We start from the raw sequence: 17,508 nt of genomic DNA on the forward strand, positions 1-17,508 counted from the left end.
ACCAGCACTGCCATGGAAAGGACATTATGTGAAATTACAACTATGCAAGGCTCTTAAATAGTTTGGAATGTTCTGGGAGAGCTATTTCATGTAGTACTGACAGAAAGTGCCTCAGATGTTTGCCTTTAAATGAATGAAATAAAGTCATGGCCATGATGCCAATTATTCAACCAATGTCGGCAGTATCCCATCATGCTCTGAGGAAAATGGCTTCCAATCTTTCATCCTTGGAACCCCAGTTAGAAGTCCCCACAAGTGCAGTCTACATTCTTGAAATGTTCATATCATAAGTTTCCTTTCACACACCTGAATCTGGTTCTGAGAACCTCACAGGGGTTCTGGGCCCTGACCTTAAGAACAACAGTGAAACGTTATCAACCAACAGCACAGAAAAAATACATTGGCTTAATTTTATTTAAATAACTTTGCAGTATAATATAGAATATTGCAGGGTTTTTTTTTTCTGTTATTAAAGTTTTAGTTCAAGATCATATTAAAATGCCTGGTATTTTCTGTAATTTGAAAGCAGCACAAGATAAACGTGAACAAGAACACAATTAATTCAATAAATTCTTTTTCTCTGAACAGAAAAACAAATTGTTGTAAATGATGTAAAATAAAAACACATCAGAGGTTTTACATTGATATATTCTGCAATTCCTATTGCAGTATTTAACCGGATCCCCATCCCTGAAACCGATGAAAAGCCAACCGCGATTTCCTCACCAATCATCCTCAAAAGTATGTATTAAGACTGTGAGAGAAAATCCACGTTTGCACAGGGAGAACATGCAAACTCTGCTCACAGTTTGGACTCAAACTTAGAGTATGCTGTCTGTGAGGTGAGAGAGAAAACCACTATATGTTGGTGCAGCAATAGTGAAGTCCTACAGATATTCTCACAGTGTCCTTCATCTCTAAAGTCTTGACAAGTATGCAAACGCTGTGAAGCATGTGAGTCTATGTGCTCATGTAAAAGCTCCCACACGAAAGAGAGAATCCACACCAGAAGAGACGTGGCCTGTTTCTGTGAATCACTCTGGATGACAAATAGCACTGAGGCAAAAGTTTGGCAAGTGGCTTGAGAAATAACTGATTACTGTGTACTTATCAAAAATTAGATACTATCTCCACTATTCTTGTCAAACTTCTAAAATCAATCCTGTGCATACCAGTCCACTCAAACAGCCCCACAGCACAATGTATTCCATCAACGTTTTTTACATTTCGCAGATGAACATGGTTACTCTCTAAAAAAAACCTTCCCATTTATATCAATTCGATTTATACCAGACGAGACACTTGGAAGATGAAAAAAAACCCCACTCCATTTAATTGACTTTTTTTCTCGTCAACTAAGAGTCACATCACACAGAGCAGAACTTTTTTCAGCTGACACGAGTCTAAATTAAGTTGGAATTGGACTCATTTGTGGCCATCAGACCATTTGAAAACTGTAAAATTGTTTTTTAGTCTCTAAGTGTCGAAGAATCATATTTTACAGTCTCTTCGGATATTGATTAATTAAACATTTTAAGTGCATTTGTGAGCGGCGGTGACATTAAGAAGGCGTGAGGACAACAACAACACTGTCTTGCTGGTTTTAGTGACATTCATCCTCAGTATATATGGCTATTAAAATATGTTAATAGGCTGTTGTCGTGAAATAATCAGCGGCGGTAACAAGGACTCCTCGTTTTCTGCTGATCGCCGACGTCAAGGCGGGAGGGAAACAGTTTAAAGAGCCTGATACAGTGTTGTGGTGACAGTAAACACTTTCGATGCAGGCGGCGTCCTGAGCGGCAAAATAATTGCAGTCCACTGTCATTAAGCCACACTCAACGAAGCCCCATTAAGTTAACAGGAGAACATTATCCACGTTCATTCAAATTAAAAAGCAAAGTCAAACTTGATGTGGATCACACGCGCACACACACAAAAACTGCTTATGTAACGTGACTCCACAAAGCTTTCTTCCAAAGCAATTTTGAGGTGGTGACTGTCATTAAAAGAGTGAAAAAGTTGCTGTCTGGCCGTTTACGTGCACGCCAGGGCTACTGACAATTTCATTCAATAACACACTGGGGAGCAGTTAGTGTTCTTAATGGGAAGTTAGTTATCTCAAAGTGCGAGCGCAGCCTCATAAAATCACTCAAGGTCTCCATCTCAACGCCCACTTTCACTGATGAGTAGATTCACAAAGGTGCGTGTGAAAAAAAAACACCGGAGATGCTGCCTGATTCCACGGCGCATTATTCGGAGAAGCTTTCACAACAAGCCTACCTCCCGGCTTTGAATGCTTACATTATTTATACACTGTGGGAGCATTTTTCAAAATAATGACACTGACAGGATATCTGTAGCAACTAAGGAACCATATGCAAATCGCGAGCATTTTTTAAAGGAGCCAGACAACAGCATCAGACAAAAGGCTGTGAAATACAGCTTAGACAACACACCCAGGCACTCTCATGTCCCTGCTGCACAATTAATAGAAAAGAACTTCTCCGTGCACCTGAAATTACTTAATAACCTTGTAGATTTGATCCACTGAAAAATCCATTTCATCATCTCTTTATAATGTTCAGAGTCTATTGTAATGAAAAGGGTCAGTTATCTAAATAGCCCAATATTCATAACAAATGACATGCAAGGCTTAAAAAAAGGGACTTTTGTGCTGCTGCAGCGCACTAATTAATACACCACTGAGGGAGAGGAAGTGTAAAATTAAAATCCTTATCTCGGTCGGTATTTTGTCAAACGCGCTGCGTGGAGCGAGAGGGAGGAGAGCAAAAGGAGGCACCTACATTCGACTGTTGGGGATGATTTTCTGCCCGTCTTTGTACCACGTGACCACCGGACGGGGAAAGGATGCCAGAGACGGCGGGATGATGACGGCCGCTCGGCCCTGAGTAACCGTTTTTCTCTGCTCCTCTCCTGTGAAATTCCCCAAAACTTGGGAGGGAGAAAGGAAGAAAGAACAAGGCAGTGAAGAACAACTGAAGCAGACTTCATTGTTAAAAACAGACAAAAACGTTAGAATTTTTGACAAGACAACATTATTTTCCAACTCTCCTGGGCTGCTACCAATCCTAATATATGCAAATTTTTGTCTACTTGATTCCAGAGAACATCTTGTCTCTCCAGAATTAGAATTAACATGTGAATACAGCTACAGTTTGCAAAACCTTCATATTCAGTGTGCAAAATGAAACTACTTCACTTGAGGTTATGGAAAATATTATGTAACGTCTTCCTTTCAACCAAAACTGTAACATTGAGTCTGCTTTACTGGCTTGATAGAAGCTTTGAAACAATCCTGACAAAAGCTGGAAACCTGGCAAAATTCACCGTATTGAATTTAGTGTGGAATCAAGCATTGAGTCAGAGAGAAAACAGTGTGTCATCAGCAAAAAATGTTCACATTGGGATCGGACCAGTGACTTTCTAAACCAAAACAAGACATGTTGATAAGGTTGTGCATCATTAAACAGAAACACAATCCAAACACGCTTGTGATTGAAAACAGTAACAATACCTGCAAACATGGGTGGGAGAGAGGCGAGGGACAACGGGGGGGGTCGACCCTCTGTTTGATCATGTAGTATTAAATGTACGGATGGGCGGATAGTTGGATGGATTGGTTTTCCCAAAAGTTCTTCATTAAAATGTATTTGTTTTGTTCACATTAGTATAAACAAATGTCTGCTCTTGGTTGTAAAGTACAGTTTTTTCATCGCTAACACACTGCAGCCAGAGTCGGTCAGTCTGACAGTCTCTACTTTCAAGGCTCGGCTTAAGACCTTTCTGTTCAGTCAGGCTTACAGTTAGTGCTGGTTCAGGCCTTCCTGGATCATTTTCTTAGTGAAGCTGCTGTGGGTTAAGCCTGCTGGGGGACCTACACTGAGCTTCTCTTCTCTCCTTTCTCGCTCAACATGTTCCACTACTACGTCTGAAGTCTCCTGTTGATTCACGTCCAGCGAGTGGAGCTGAGCCCATTCAGAGAAGCAATCTGTCTGATTGATCCTTCTCTATTCTCTCCTTCTATTGCCTCACCCAAACAAGAACAGCAGAAAGCCGTCACCTCTTAGCCTGGTTCTGCAAAGGTTTCTTCCTTCTAACAGGAAGTTTTCCTGTTTCACAGTCGCATATTTTTCATTTCATTTTTTTCTTATGATTGCTCATGGGGAACTGTTGGGTTTTTCTTTGCCGACAAATGACTGTGTTGCGCTATATAAATAAAACTGAATTGAATTGATATCTTGAATACATTTTGACATTTCAACTTGCTAATTTCATGGTCCAGCCCCTTTTACTTTATTAACCCATAAATGGACATTTAGAGCATGAGCCGTTGAGCTCAAGCAAAATTGGGACATATCATACTCATGATTCTGCCTGTACTTCTGTTTTCCTGACCTTTCTCACACTAGTCAAGCTAAACCACTAAGAAACAAAAGAAACAACAAAAGAGTGTGAGAAGTTGTGTTTGTGACGGTCAAACCATCGACTCTGAAGCTAGCGGCGTGACTGTGTGAATGTAGCGGCACAGTGTTTGAGCAGTTTAAACCGTTTGTCAGTAAATAAATACTACAAGTTGCAGAGATTGGAGCTGAGCTCCCTGAGCCTTGATGACTGCTGATCCAACCTTGTGCATTCTGAAGCTGAAAGCTGAGTAAAAGCTGACTGCCTCACAAAGATGTCAGTGTGATTTATTTCACTTAATTGAAGAGGATTTGCCTGCTTATAGCAGCAGTATTTGTTGGAAGGGTTTTGGGAATGTTCTACATATGGAGCAATCTTAGCAAGTTTTTATTCTATAGGCCAAAAAAATAAATAAATAAATTACCCTGCAGGCGTCTTTGTTTTTGATTTGAGCTGGGCTGCTCTCTCGTCTCTGACATATGGTTTTCTGAATATGAACATATTTGGACTCAATGAGTTATATAAATTCAACGTCTTCGTACTCTGATCCAATTTCGGCTCTGATTACCGTCTGCAAACTCCTCCTTATTTGTGGAGCACTTCATGCTCAGAACAGAGGATGTCTGAAAAACTTGGATTGAGCATACAGGAGTCTGGCACTCAAGTTCCCGTTAAGATCATCACAGTGGTGATGGTTCTGTAGGTCAGTGGCACAAATTTACAATCCAAAAGTTCTAACTGCTTTTTTTCATTTTACTGGCTGGTGCAGCCAAACCATTAACCTTAAAAGTGTCATTCAGGTTTCATTCTCCAATTACCATCGATATTTTTAGGTACATTCAAATGTCTGGCACACATCGCAGTCCAAATTGCGTTCCTCATTTCACAACACAATATTTTCTGTCAGAATATTTCAAGGCATTATTGAAAATTCACAGGCTTCTGAGACTCTTGACACCTTCTACCACTCTCACAACTGAACTCATAACTCTAGATATATCTAATATTCTAGAACTCTCACAAATTATGGAACACTGACAAATTCTTTAACTTCATTGTTGGTTTAGGAAGTACAAGAACAAATATGGGTGCAACCAAATGTGACCACTCATCAAATGAAAGGTTAAATTGTAGGTTTGGCCATGAAAAGGCTTCCACACAATGATGAGATATTGAGAATATGTTCCAGGTTTAAATTGGGCTTTCTGAGTGGAGATGCATGTTCTCCCTGTGCCTGTGCTGATATCAAGGTTTCCTCCCACCCTCCTGAAATGGTTTCCCTTGCAATCAAGGATAAAAGAACTTGGCAAACTTGATTAATTTCAGGAGGTTTTCTCAAAAGCACTGAAATTCTGGTGTTTTTAAACTGTTGCACATCAGTGTGTGTGTGTGTGTCTGTGTGTGTGTGTGTGTGTGTGTGTGTGTGTGTGTGTGTGTGTGTAATTTGTCTACTTACAGGCCACCTGCACCTCCGTCCTCCTGTGTATCACCGCTCCCATCCTGTTCCTCGCCATACACTGATACTGGCCAGCATCAGTTCTCTTCAGAGAAGGCAAAAATAACCTAAAGATGGACAGAAACATCAGGACGGCAATGAGTTGTGAGCAAAAATAAAAGAAGCAGCCCTAACAAGAGATGTCTGGAGAACAGCGAGACAGAAGGGGGAGAAGGTGGAGGTCTGTTTGTCCTTATGAACGCACTCTGGTGTAATTTCAATTCATGACCTTGATTTGAGGGAACTGATTGGGTCTAAGGCTATACAAGATTGTATAACAGAAGGGAAGGCAGAGGAGTGTATGTGTGTGTGTGTGTGTGTGTGTGTGTGTGTGTGTGTGTGTGTGTGTGTGTGTGTGTGTGTGTGTGTGTGTGTGTGTGTGTACTGTAGTAGGATGTTTTGAGTGTGTGCATGTTTTTTTTTTTTTCACTGAGAGGGATTGTTAATGGGGTTTTAATGGACTGTGCTTCACTAATGGGAAGTTTGGCATAGGATCCAGGTTGATGCCATGCTGGACAAACACACCCATGCACAGAGTCAGCTGCACACACACACACACACACACACACACACACACACACACACACACACACACACACACACACACACACATTTTACTCTCACACTGGAAATACACAGTAAAACTGGACATCGCTTTGGGGCTCATTATGAGTACTGGGACAGCCAAGTATTTAACTCCCAGGCTGTCGGCGAATGCTGCCAACATACACAAACCCCTCAACACAGACACACACACACACACAGAAATACACACACACACCAACATGAAAGACTTGCACACGCAATTCCATTTGAATCAACAATGACACATTACACAGCGGCTCTGATCCTGAAACAGATTTTGATATTGGACACTTTCTGTCTGACTTCATCTTGTTGTGTTTTTTTTTTTTTTTTTCCCCACATTGGACTGTGAGCAGTATGGCGGGCTAGAGTTTCTGAAATTTCAACAAGCTCCTTCCTGATGCAGATTGGTAAACACAAAGACTAGAGTTGAAATAACATTAATTTCTCCGTCAATATCTCTGACTCACTCCCGGTTTTGTAAACAAGCAGAAATTTCCCATCTGATTCAAGACCAGAGTAATTTCAAACAGCTTTTTACCGAAAGGCAGATTCAGCCTGGATTGACCACAAGTCCCCGGGAGCATCGATCTCAACACTAAAAGGAATTGATACTATGTGTGATGCTGTGATGTGAGCTGACACTGGATACAAGCGCGAACAGAACACATCATTCCAAATTAAATCCCGAGAGGAAGCAATAAATCGGGCTGTAAAAACCAATTTTAAAACGGGCTTCCCGTAATTACAAACTTTAGAGTAGTTCTCAGTTCAGTTGGGCTGGAATTGATAGAAGAAAATGCTCTTTTGTTAAAAAAAAACCCAACTTGTCATTCCAACATGTTGTGCAGTGGTGAAGACGATCCAGTAGCCTTGTCAACAGTGTCCCTGAAAACAAAGCAAACGCTACGTCTCTCCTTTCTCTGTTACCTCCGACTTGTCAACTGATGTTTTTATTCCGACTTGCTGTGTGTAAAAAGTGACACGCTGCGATAGTTGAGCTGACAGTGTAAAATAACCACAAAAAAACCCCACTGAAGTTTCCATTAATGTAAATCACTTCCACTCACAGCGTGGCTCGTCTGAATTCTTCACTGTCCGGCACATCAAACACAAAAGAGGTATAGAAGGATAAAATATTCACAGCGCTATTCACATTTCTTTATGATTTGTCTCACATTCAACTTCTCACAGACTCCACTCTGCTCGGAGTCTAATGGTGTCAAACACAAGGCCCGCAGACCAATCAAGCTTATTCTGGCACTACTTTACTGGTCCAGCCCACTCAAGATGAAATTGTGCTTTTTGTGGCCCCCTGAACTGAAATGTACAAATTTTACTATGGTTGAAAATATTGTGTGACAAAAAACAGGACAAGATGCAACCAAAACATAGCAAAGAATATCAATCTGATTACACAATGAATAAATAAATAAGTACAGATTCAGCCACTGAAAACAGCTGTTTATGTGGTCTCCATTACATACATTCAGTTTTAAAAATGTGTTTTGTTCTTGATAACTGATTGTTTTTCCTCTGTGTTCCCTCGCTGGGAAAAGGCTTTCCCCCCACACCCGTTTAGTTCCTGCTGCTGCCCTCCTCAAGCTCTCTGGTGGCCCCCCACAGGACTTTGAAAACCAATGGTTAAGGAGATTGAAGAGACTGTTTTGACAGTAAACAAGTGCCAGCAGGAAGAAGTAACTCGCTCCTGTTGCAATACACCTCCTGAGGGTAAGATGGGTTTCACTCCGGTTTTGATGATCACTGACACTTTACCTTTGCTAACGCTATTGTGTGTTGTGTCCTTAAATTATTTCCTAGTAATAATTAAAAAAAAAAAAAAAGTTCTATTCTATTTTCAGAAAGATGAATCTGAACAATGCACTGAAGTAGTTCTGAGGTTCTGACCCCACAAAAAACAACACAGGTGTGCGTACACGTCTCATCTGACATGTTTTCCCTCATCATACACCAAGGTCAGTCAACACAGTACCCATAAGCACCAGGTTGTCTGCAGGGACCTTTTGTGCCACATGGATTCAAACTAATTAATCAGAATGTTTAAAGCCCATCATGTTGCTCTGTGCCCTTAAAGTCGCTCTCAGACTGTAAAAGGCTGGCGACCTCTGACTTACACCGACCTCAATCGTTACAGCTATTCGTCTAAGCCTAACCCTGATCCAAATCCCAGCCTTCACTCCAAAAACCACATCGTAGACCTTATTACATGTGGAAACACAAGACTGCACAGACACACAGTCATATCCACAGCACCCTGCCAATTCAGCACAGCCCCGGCCTCAGCCAGCTAAAGAGCCAGACTGCTCGGAGCAGCGCAGAGCTACACGACGCCTGCTGGCTCGCGTGACGGCTGCCTACAAAATACTGGCTCAACCTCTTCTCTCCCTCGGCATGCACGCACCCCCAAGACTGCCTGTATTTCTGAATGATGTAAAAAACTATTTTGTTTCTGCGGAGAGAGAGAAAGAGGCACACGGAGCGAGGCAAGGAATTAGCTCAGACATATTGATTGGTTCTCCTCTTCTTTCCCCAGACCATATACATATTTATAGTGCTAATGTAATTATTAATCTCACTTTGGCTCTGCTGTCTAAATGCTCTGACCTTCTCTAAACACACTCCATCACCAGCCGACACAAGCTTTTTAGCCCGCAGTCATTTAGTCCATGCCACAGGCATGACCGAGCGAGTCCGAGCCCCTCAGAATGAAGGATGGGAGAGGAGAGGGCACGGAGCATTTCACACGGAGAAAATAGAGATATCCACGGTGGAAAGTGCTCAACACACTGAGCGGCCGATGGGAACTTACTGACCTGTACTGCGGCGTCCAGTCTGTGACGTTGCTGTTGTTGAGAGTCCAGCGGTACTGCAGGGGCCAGCTGCCTCCAGCCAGGCAGGTCAGCACCAGCCGGTTCCCCTCCAACACCACCTGCTGCCCCGCTCCACCCCCTCGCAGGTAGGGCGCCACTTCTGACACACAGACACACACACAGAGGAGAGAAGATCACTTTTTCTGTCTGCATAAATGATTCATAGACGGTATGGTAAACTCCCGCTGCGCTTATTCACACACTCACAAAAAAAAAAAAAAGGGGAACAAATAAAATCAAATATTTCCTGCCACTGACAAAGAAAAGAAGAAACACTGAGAAAACAATGTTTTCTGATTTTATTGGGCATAACTTCAGACTGGAAACCGACAAAAATGCAATAATGTTTTCAGATGCCATTTAGCAAATGTCAAATCAGACACATAAACTAATTTACAGGCTATCGGCTGGAATCACAGCAATGACAAGAGAAGAAGGAAACGTCACCACATCCACCACTATATTTATGTCGCTTTCCCCTGTTTCTGTTGGTACAGCTTCGCCTGGAAACTCTTCATTCAATTTGTCGACTGCACAGTGTGGCCACATCATAAGAAACACACCAAAACTATGTCCATCAAAACAACAATTTAATGCAGATTGTTTCTGCTTCAGTAACTCGCAGGTCTTCCTTTTTTCATAGTAAGAAAGTGAACATAACTGCATTAATACCACTTAAATGTGGTCTGTTCAGGACAGATATAACTTTATGTTTTAATCTTTATGACTTATGACCAAAAAATATGATGAACAAAACCTAAAGGTTTATAATAATTCATTTTATGTTTGATAAATCTACCAATATGGCAATTTATCATTAGTTTGATTTGCATCAATTCCTCCACTTGTATAAATTAGAATAAAAAGAGGTGTGGATACTTGTTGAGTTGAATCTTGCAACCACAACCTATAATGCTGATGTTAGCACTCTGGCTTTCTGAGAATGTGCGCTCGGCCGCGTCGCGCCGCACCACATGCCTCGTCTGGGTTCCCAGCACTGATGTGCATCAGCGGTCCAGAAAAGCAGTCATTGTATCACATTTACTCCCTGGAAAGACACACTGTAACTTGACTACTGCTAAGCGCGGAGCATCTGCCGTGCGTCGCTGGCGCCACTTCAAGCGGATCGAATGCCAGAGCGTGTTGCACTTTAAGTCGTGCATGGTGACAAAGGTCAAACTCTTAAACTGCGCTCCACGGCGGCTTTGAAAGCAACACTTTGAAAAGGAGACTGAATATGATGGGAGGTGTTTAAAGACTGCAGGTCACGCAAGAAACCATGCGAACAAAGGTGAAGACTGGTCGAACATTGAATGTGCCTGAAATGCAACTTTAATCTCGAACCGGAATATGAAAATATTCCCCTGATTCAGGCATTGATGGAATAGGCGCTGGACAAAACCCACTCACTCAACCGTGATCCTTATTATCCAATAATATCACACCACCCAAGTCTGTCCTGAGCTGACAGGACACCCACAGCTCCCACGAGATGGATTTCCAGTTCGAGTCCATGTCGTGGGAACTGCGAGTATCCTGTCATCCCAGCTTCATTTCAAGAGGCATTTTCATACTGTCCATCTTCATGCTCCTCATATTTGATCCTGTTGGGCCAGTTGATCTTACAGAGGCAGCTGCTATAAATGACATCAGCTTTTCCCATATCTCCTTTTGTTGCTCTCCACTCAGATCCAGACAAAAGAAGAGCCTTGGCATTGCTGTTGTTAAGCCTGATCGTACTGTTCAAACTTTGAAATGTCACAGAGTTTGACTGAAGGCGGACAAAGAAAGCTGACTCAAACTGAACCAGAAAAAAAATGCTATGACGGCACCAAAAGGTGTAGGCCAACCTACGCTTTCTCATGATGAAGTTTTTAATACTTTTTTTTTCCACACACAATTATGACTCTCGTGTCGACAAAATGTGCTTAAAACACAGCGCAGGAATCAAATCCACGCCAAAAATAAATCTTATCAAACGGCGTCTATGTCAAGTTGGAAAAGGTCACCGGGCATAATTCAATCAATTGAAATGCTGTTGACAAAACCTTCAGTCACCACTTGAGGGAAAACGCTGCTGCCGATTAGCAACTTTTTAACCCTCTGAATGTTCAGCCTGTATTTATGAGGTTTTACGGCTGTAAATATGTCAAACGATGCATGGTAAGCGAGTGCCTCTGCCTGTTCTCTAACATTACTACCATGTTCAACATCTAATGGTTCAAAATCACTGTGTGGTTCGAATGAACTGAACAGCTCATGTTGCAGATCTGATGATGAATCCACTGATTGGATATGTTGAGGGTCACCGCAATGAGTCTAGAAATCACGGTTAGGAGATTAAAGCATGGAAAAAATGTGTCAGTGGCAACAGGATAGGGTTAAAAGGGGTTAATTGTACGTCAGAGAAGCTATTTGCCTCCCAGCATCAGAAGAGTGTGATACGGTTGTGACATACCGACGCACAGATTGTACAATACAGTCTTCTACAGACACTTCAGCAGAGGCTGTTTCATAACAGGCATGCTGAAATCGCTTTTGCGTCCTTACAAGGTGCACTTACTGAACAGCTCAGCCACAGTCACAGCCCAAACAATGCTATCAAGTCTTTAACTCTTGGCTTCGGTGTGCAGACCTGGCTCACCACTGCAGAGCACAGAGGCACCGAGGGTAAAGAGACTGTCCACAGCAACTAGCTTCTGGACCTGTCAGGGCTTTTTCAGGCCTGGGTTTGGTGTGCTGGGTAGTGATTTTCTTAACATGCACACGCACAGAAACTGGCTAAGAGAGGGCAAGCTTATCTCACTGCAGTGGTTGGTACAGGAAGGCCTATAACTGTAAGACGTGGTTTTATATTCTCTCTTTCCCCTTCAGTATCAAATGGATCGCTGCCATTTCAGCACCCTCACTTCGGTATTTCCTCAAACCCTCTCGCTTCTACTCCACTGTCTCTGCTTCCCTCCTAATTCCTTATTCCCCTGTGGATGTCTCAGGGCCACCGCTTTTCTTCTCCTCTCCTTCTCCACTTTGCACTGTTTCTCCATCTCACTCGTTCTTTTAGATTGATAGCTGCCTGCTCTCTGCACAAGAGGGAAGTGTTCCATCTCAGACAGATTTATATGTGTGTGTGGCTGGCTGTGAGAGATCGAAACAGTGCATGTGTGTGCATGTGAGTGTGTGTGTGTGTGTATGTGTGTGTGTGTGTGTGTGTGTGTGTGTGAGTGAGAGCATAAGGATTTATTTGGAATATTCTGTCCCTACACAGCGATGCCTGGCAGTGCAGACTCCAATGTCATACTGCTGACCAGCACTATAATTCACCCGTGTGTGTGTGTGTGTGTGTGTGTGTGTGTGTGTGTGTGTGTGTGTGTGTGTGTGTGTGTGTGTGTGTGTGTGTGTGTGTGTGAAACATTTGTAGAGTCCTATATTTATTATATCACACTTATATTATGCAGTGTTGCATTTTTTTTTTCCAGAGGTGTGAATGCTTTAAGGTTTTAAATCAGTTACATAAACACACTAAAAATATTGTACTACATAATGTTTTATGTCTTATAATGATAAAGACTTTGGTTTAGGGCTTAAAATAGAGTTATGTAAAGTAAAGATCAGGCTCAAGTTTACACATAGAGTAATCAAATGATTTATAATTTTGAGCAAAGCCTGCAAGCATAAGCCTACAATCTTTTTTGATGCAAAAAGTTCAGACAGTTGTTGCAGCTGAATCTAGAGGTAGTCTGCAGAAAATCATTGTAAGTCAATGCACTGTCCCCACGAGGCAAAGAAATGTAGAAAGGGAACAGAGACAGAGAGAAACCAGGCGAGAGAAGGTACACTTGCATGGCTATTTTCCAAAAGATCACTTTGACTTCAACTCTTTGGCGCTGTGGTAATGTGGGAAAGCAAAGGCATTTTGGACAATCTGTGGCATATCTTCAAAGGGCCTTTAGAAGGTTAAAGAGATAGTTCAGGTCATTTGAAGAGGGGTCACATGAGGTACTTATCAATAGTGAGCACATTTCTGGAAATAGATAAAGGGTCAGGATGTCCTGGACTGACGTGGAAGCAAAGAAGTGAAATCTTTTGAACTTTCTGAGCCAAAGAAAAACAACTGTGCAGGACCACAATCAATATCAGTTTAATGGTACTCTATATTTAGAATATGTCCTCTGCTCGGCCTCATGGGTAATCCATTCTGATGGGCAACTGAGGCTTTTACGTGGCACAAAGGCCCTGTTCACACGACAGTGTTTTCAAGTTGCACAAACACACGAGGGGATCAAGACAGCAGTGTATCTAAAGGGTCAAATTTACGGCCTGGCGGCTTTGGAGAAACAAAAAATCACAGTCATAGGTTCTTGTTGGATGGTCTGGGAGCCCCGGTGACACAGGAGCACATACTGGACCTGAAGCATTTCTGTAGAGAGTTCGCCTTAAGAGGGTTTCCTTTATTGGTATTTTTAAATCAGACACATTTCTTCTCCGAAATTTCTATAAATAAAGTTGGACATTTGATCATCGTTGCACATGTTGAAGAGTCGGATGTGGCGTGACACGTATTGCCAGTAGGAAGGTTTTATAACTTCACCTCTTGCATTGCCTACCTGCCGCCCCCGTTCACTCATTGCTCATGGTTGCTTAATACCTTTTACTTTAAAGCTTTAAAGACAGTCCATTAGAAGCCATAGATAGACGGAGAACACCACATTTGAGAGAGGCAAGGTCAGCTAACAGCATGTTTCACTCACTGCTGCTGTCTGTCTCCCTCCCCTCCTCCTCTCTCTCCCTCTGTCACTCAATGTCATGGCGCCGCTCTCTCCCTCTCCCCCACAGTCCTGCCTCTTCCTAACCTGCCTATCTTTCTCGTAAGCCCAGCTACCCGGCCACCTCTCTGTCCATCAAGACCCGCCGCTTCCTGCCTTTGTTCTGTCCTCCGTCTCTTGCTGCCCCTCGGTCCATCTCTGTCAGAGTGTGAGGCAGCTCAAGGTCTCCTCTTCTGTTTTGTCTCTTCAGGAGGAATGTTGCCTAACAGAGAGATTGGCCTTCAAGTATGACAGGAGAGTCGCAAAGCAGACGTGTACTCACACACGCACACGTTTTTTTTTTTTTTTCTGCTCTCCCCCTCTCCGCCGTATCGCGGACATGTTTCCACTCTCGGGTTAGACTCATGAAGCTGCTTAGGCAGATTCCAGAGAGGAATTCAATTTGCCGGGGAGATGAGCGTCGTGATAGAGGAGAGGAGGGATAAAAGGACAGGAGGAGAGGGAGAGCGGAGTCTCTGCTCGGGGCCTGAATGTCCGCCACGATCCTGCCCTTCCTCTGGTCTTATCCGGCCCTGTGAGTGTATGTGTAGTGACAATTAGGCCCTGAATGACCTGTCCTTTACAAATGGCCCAGAAGAAAGAAAATCATTATTCTTACATTGTGCCGCATTAAATATTCCAAAATGAATTCCGGGTTTCGCTGCAACAGCTGTGGTGAGATGTGATATTTTCCCCGGCTCAACATGGGGTCACGGTGTTGGCAAACCCACAAATAGCCCAGCTCAAAATGTAGATTTTTTTTTCTTTGTTTTTTTGGATACAAAGTTTGAAAGGTGGTGGCAAAAAAAAAAAAAAAGGGGGGGGGGGGGGGGGGGGGGGGGGGCGCCTTAGGTGGTCCGTTCTGCATTCGGATATGCAGAGGAAACCCTGCAGTGGAAATGCATTTCAGAGCTCTAGCATAAGAGAATGAGAGTGCACGGATAAAGGCTGAGCCGTGGATTTCATTCCTCCCTGCTTAATTACTGGACGTGCATGTATAAATGTATTTGTGTGTGTGTGCGCGGGCGCGCAGTGCAGTGTGCGCACTTGTGTGTGTCAGGTCAGAATTAGGGTCATTCACTCCACAAAAATCACTTTATCTTCATAGACTCGACCCCCACTGTGAGCGAGGGCAGGCAGGACCGGCTATAGTCTATGAATACTGATCGGCTGATAGCCCGTCTCGCTCGCTCTCGCTCACGCACAGGCTCACCCTCTCGCCATGCCTCTCTTGACGTGCGAGGGTGAAGGGGAGAAAAATAACTAAATCAGTCTCTTTTATGAGTAATTTTTCAATGAATAAGTGGGCACAAGTTGCATGGCTAAGCATTTTTTTTTCCCACGGTAACAGCAGTCTATTTGATTATGGGGTGCAAATGAGTTCTACTCCTTTTTAATCTAATAAGTCTGCCTGCGCTTGTTTCAACAGGCATTTAAAAGCACTTAATTGGACTGACAGTGTGTGAGGCGAGAAGAAGAATTATGAGTTGAGTTTTTGGCGTGTTGCTACCGGTCGGGACAGAGAGCTGGAAAAAAAGAGCTAATTAATTGAACAATATGAGAGAGGAAAGGGTTGAGAAATTACAATTTGTTTTAGCCGTCGATGATTTCAAACAAATCAGATGAAAGCATGCAGGATGATTAGTGATGTAACAGTGTGAAAGTTTGAAAACTGACATGGTAGCCAGCTCTGTTGTTGAGAAGTTCCGCAAATGGTTAATAGCTTTAATAAACACAATGCGGTGCTTTAATCTCCTCGTCCTGGTAAAAACTCTGATAAGACGGGAATTCAACTGCACCATGAAAGCATCCCAAAAATAATTTGAATTACTTTCCCAGCATGATCCCTCACTACAGGGCTCCGGAAAGGTGTGAGGGATGCTTTTTTCCATCAACTTTTTGAGTGTTTTTAGGATGCCATTCAATGGAATGTAATGAAAACAAGATAAAATGATAAAATAAGGATTCGTATGATTTGTACCACAGTTCCAGACTATAAACACTGACAAGCTCTTTTAAAAGCAGGGCATTGCTGCCTATTGATCTCAACAGCACTTAACCTCTGACACACTATATAATATATAAACAGTGCTAGGCTATTCTATGTCATAAAGCATACACGAAAAATGCTGATGCTGCATATGATTCATATATTTTTAACTATTATGTATATAACCTAATATGTAGTGAGACTTAAAAGTTGAGTTTACTGACTTATTTACTTATTTGTTTCCATCACCTCTGACATTCAACTAGGGCTGCGTGATTATGGTCAAAATGGTACTCATAATTATTCTGATCAATTTTGTAATCACGATTATTATTCATGATTATTCATCGTGTTCAGAAAAACATTTGTATCTTTATTTCACTACTTTCAAACAAGCAATATGTGAACAGTTTTCAGTGCAAAAAGAAACTTTAAATAAGAATAAATGCTTAACAATAGAAAAATCAAAATGTACCCAAGAATTAAAAATTTACCAAAGAATGACTGAATAAATATGCTATTCTAGAGAGCAATCACGAAGTGCAACTCAATAACTAACAATTGAAGAGCTTATACAGAAAAGGCAATAACATAAGGCTGTTAGGCCGACAGGTTTTTGGCCAGAAACACCAGCCTGTCAACACTTTCTGGCTTGAGAGACGAGCGAAGGCAGGTCACCGTTTCCCCAAGTGCTAAAGACTCTCTGACGGAGAAGTTGTTGCAGAGATGCACAAGTACTTTTTTTGCCTGCTTTGAAACTTGTGGGTAGAGTCTCTTCACTGTCAAGGCTGCTGGACTTCAGTCTCTCAACATCCCATCTGTCCACCGAGTTGAGGCTGCTGCTGCAAGGTGCGCTTGTCATTTAGGCTACTTAATGAAGCCTTAGCCACACGTACGCCCCCTGGTGGTTAGCTGACCACTGAAAGTGCTTGATCAGATAGCTTGATGCAGCAGAGCCTGCATTTTAAATGGGAATAATGTCAACGATCAGGTTAATCTAATCGTGGCAGCCAAAGTCAGGATCACGATTAAAATTCGATTAATTGCGCAGTCCTTCATTCAACAATAAAAAAGGAAAAAATGGTATTACTTGCTTAACTAGCATGAGTCCAACCAATGTGGTGTAATAATGTCCAAATCTTCAACATGAAATTCGAAAAAGTGTGTTGTTGGCACAGAGGACACATACCATAATCAAATATTTATCCAACTATTTCCAGCATTAACCATGTTCTTATCACTAGCAAAATGTATGGAGAGGAACCAAAGCATCCAGATTCCATATGACCGTGACACCTGGAATCAAAAAGAGTCTTGTGC

At 42.4% G+C, this 17,508-nt stretch overlaps 1 protein-coding gene across 3 annotated transcripts in view; it reads right to left on the reverse strand.

The window, feature by feature from the left end:
* Positions 1-17,508, reverse strand: part of LOC115389579 (protein sidekick-1-like) — a 300,042-nt gene that overhangs the window by 170,270 nt on the left and 112,264 nt on the right. For all 3 annotated transcript variants that reach the window (XM_030092998.1, XM_030092999.1, XM_030092997.1), the window contains exons 2-4: positions 9,340-9,496; positions 5,882-5,988; positions 2,808-2,955 (exon numbers count right to left, since the gene is read on the reverse strand). In XM_030092998.1, coding sequence (XP_029948858.1) covers positions 2,808-2,955; positions 5,882-5,988; positions 9,340-9,496 — 412 coding nt within the window. The remainder of the gene's footprint in view (positions 1-2,807; positions 2,956-5,881; positions 5,989-9,339; positions 9,497-17,508) is intronic.

The sequence above is a fragment of the Salarias fasciatus genome, chromosome 6 (genome assembly GCF_902148845.1).
Source record: "Salarias fasciatus chromosome 6, fSalaFa1.1, whole genome shotgun sequence".
NCBI lineage: Eukaryota > Metazoa > Chordata > Actinopteri > Blenniiformes > Blenniidae > Salarias > Salarias fasciatus.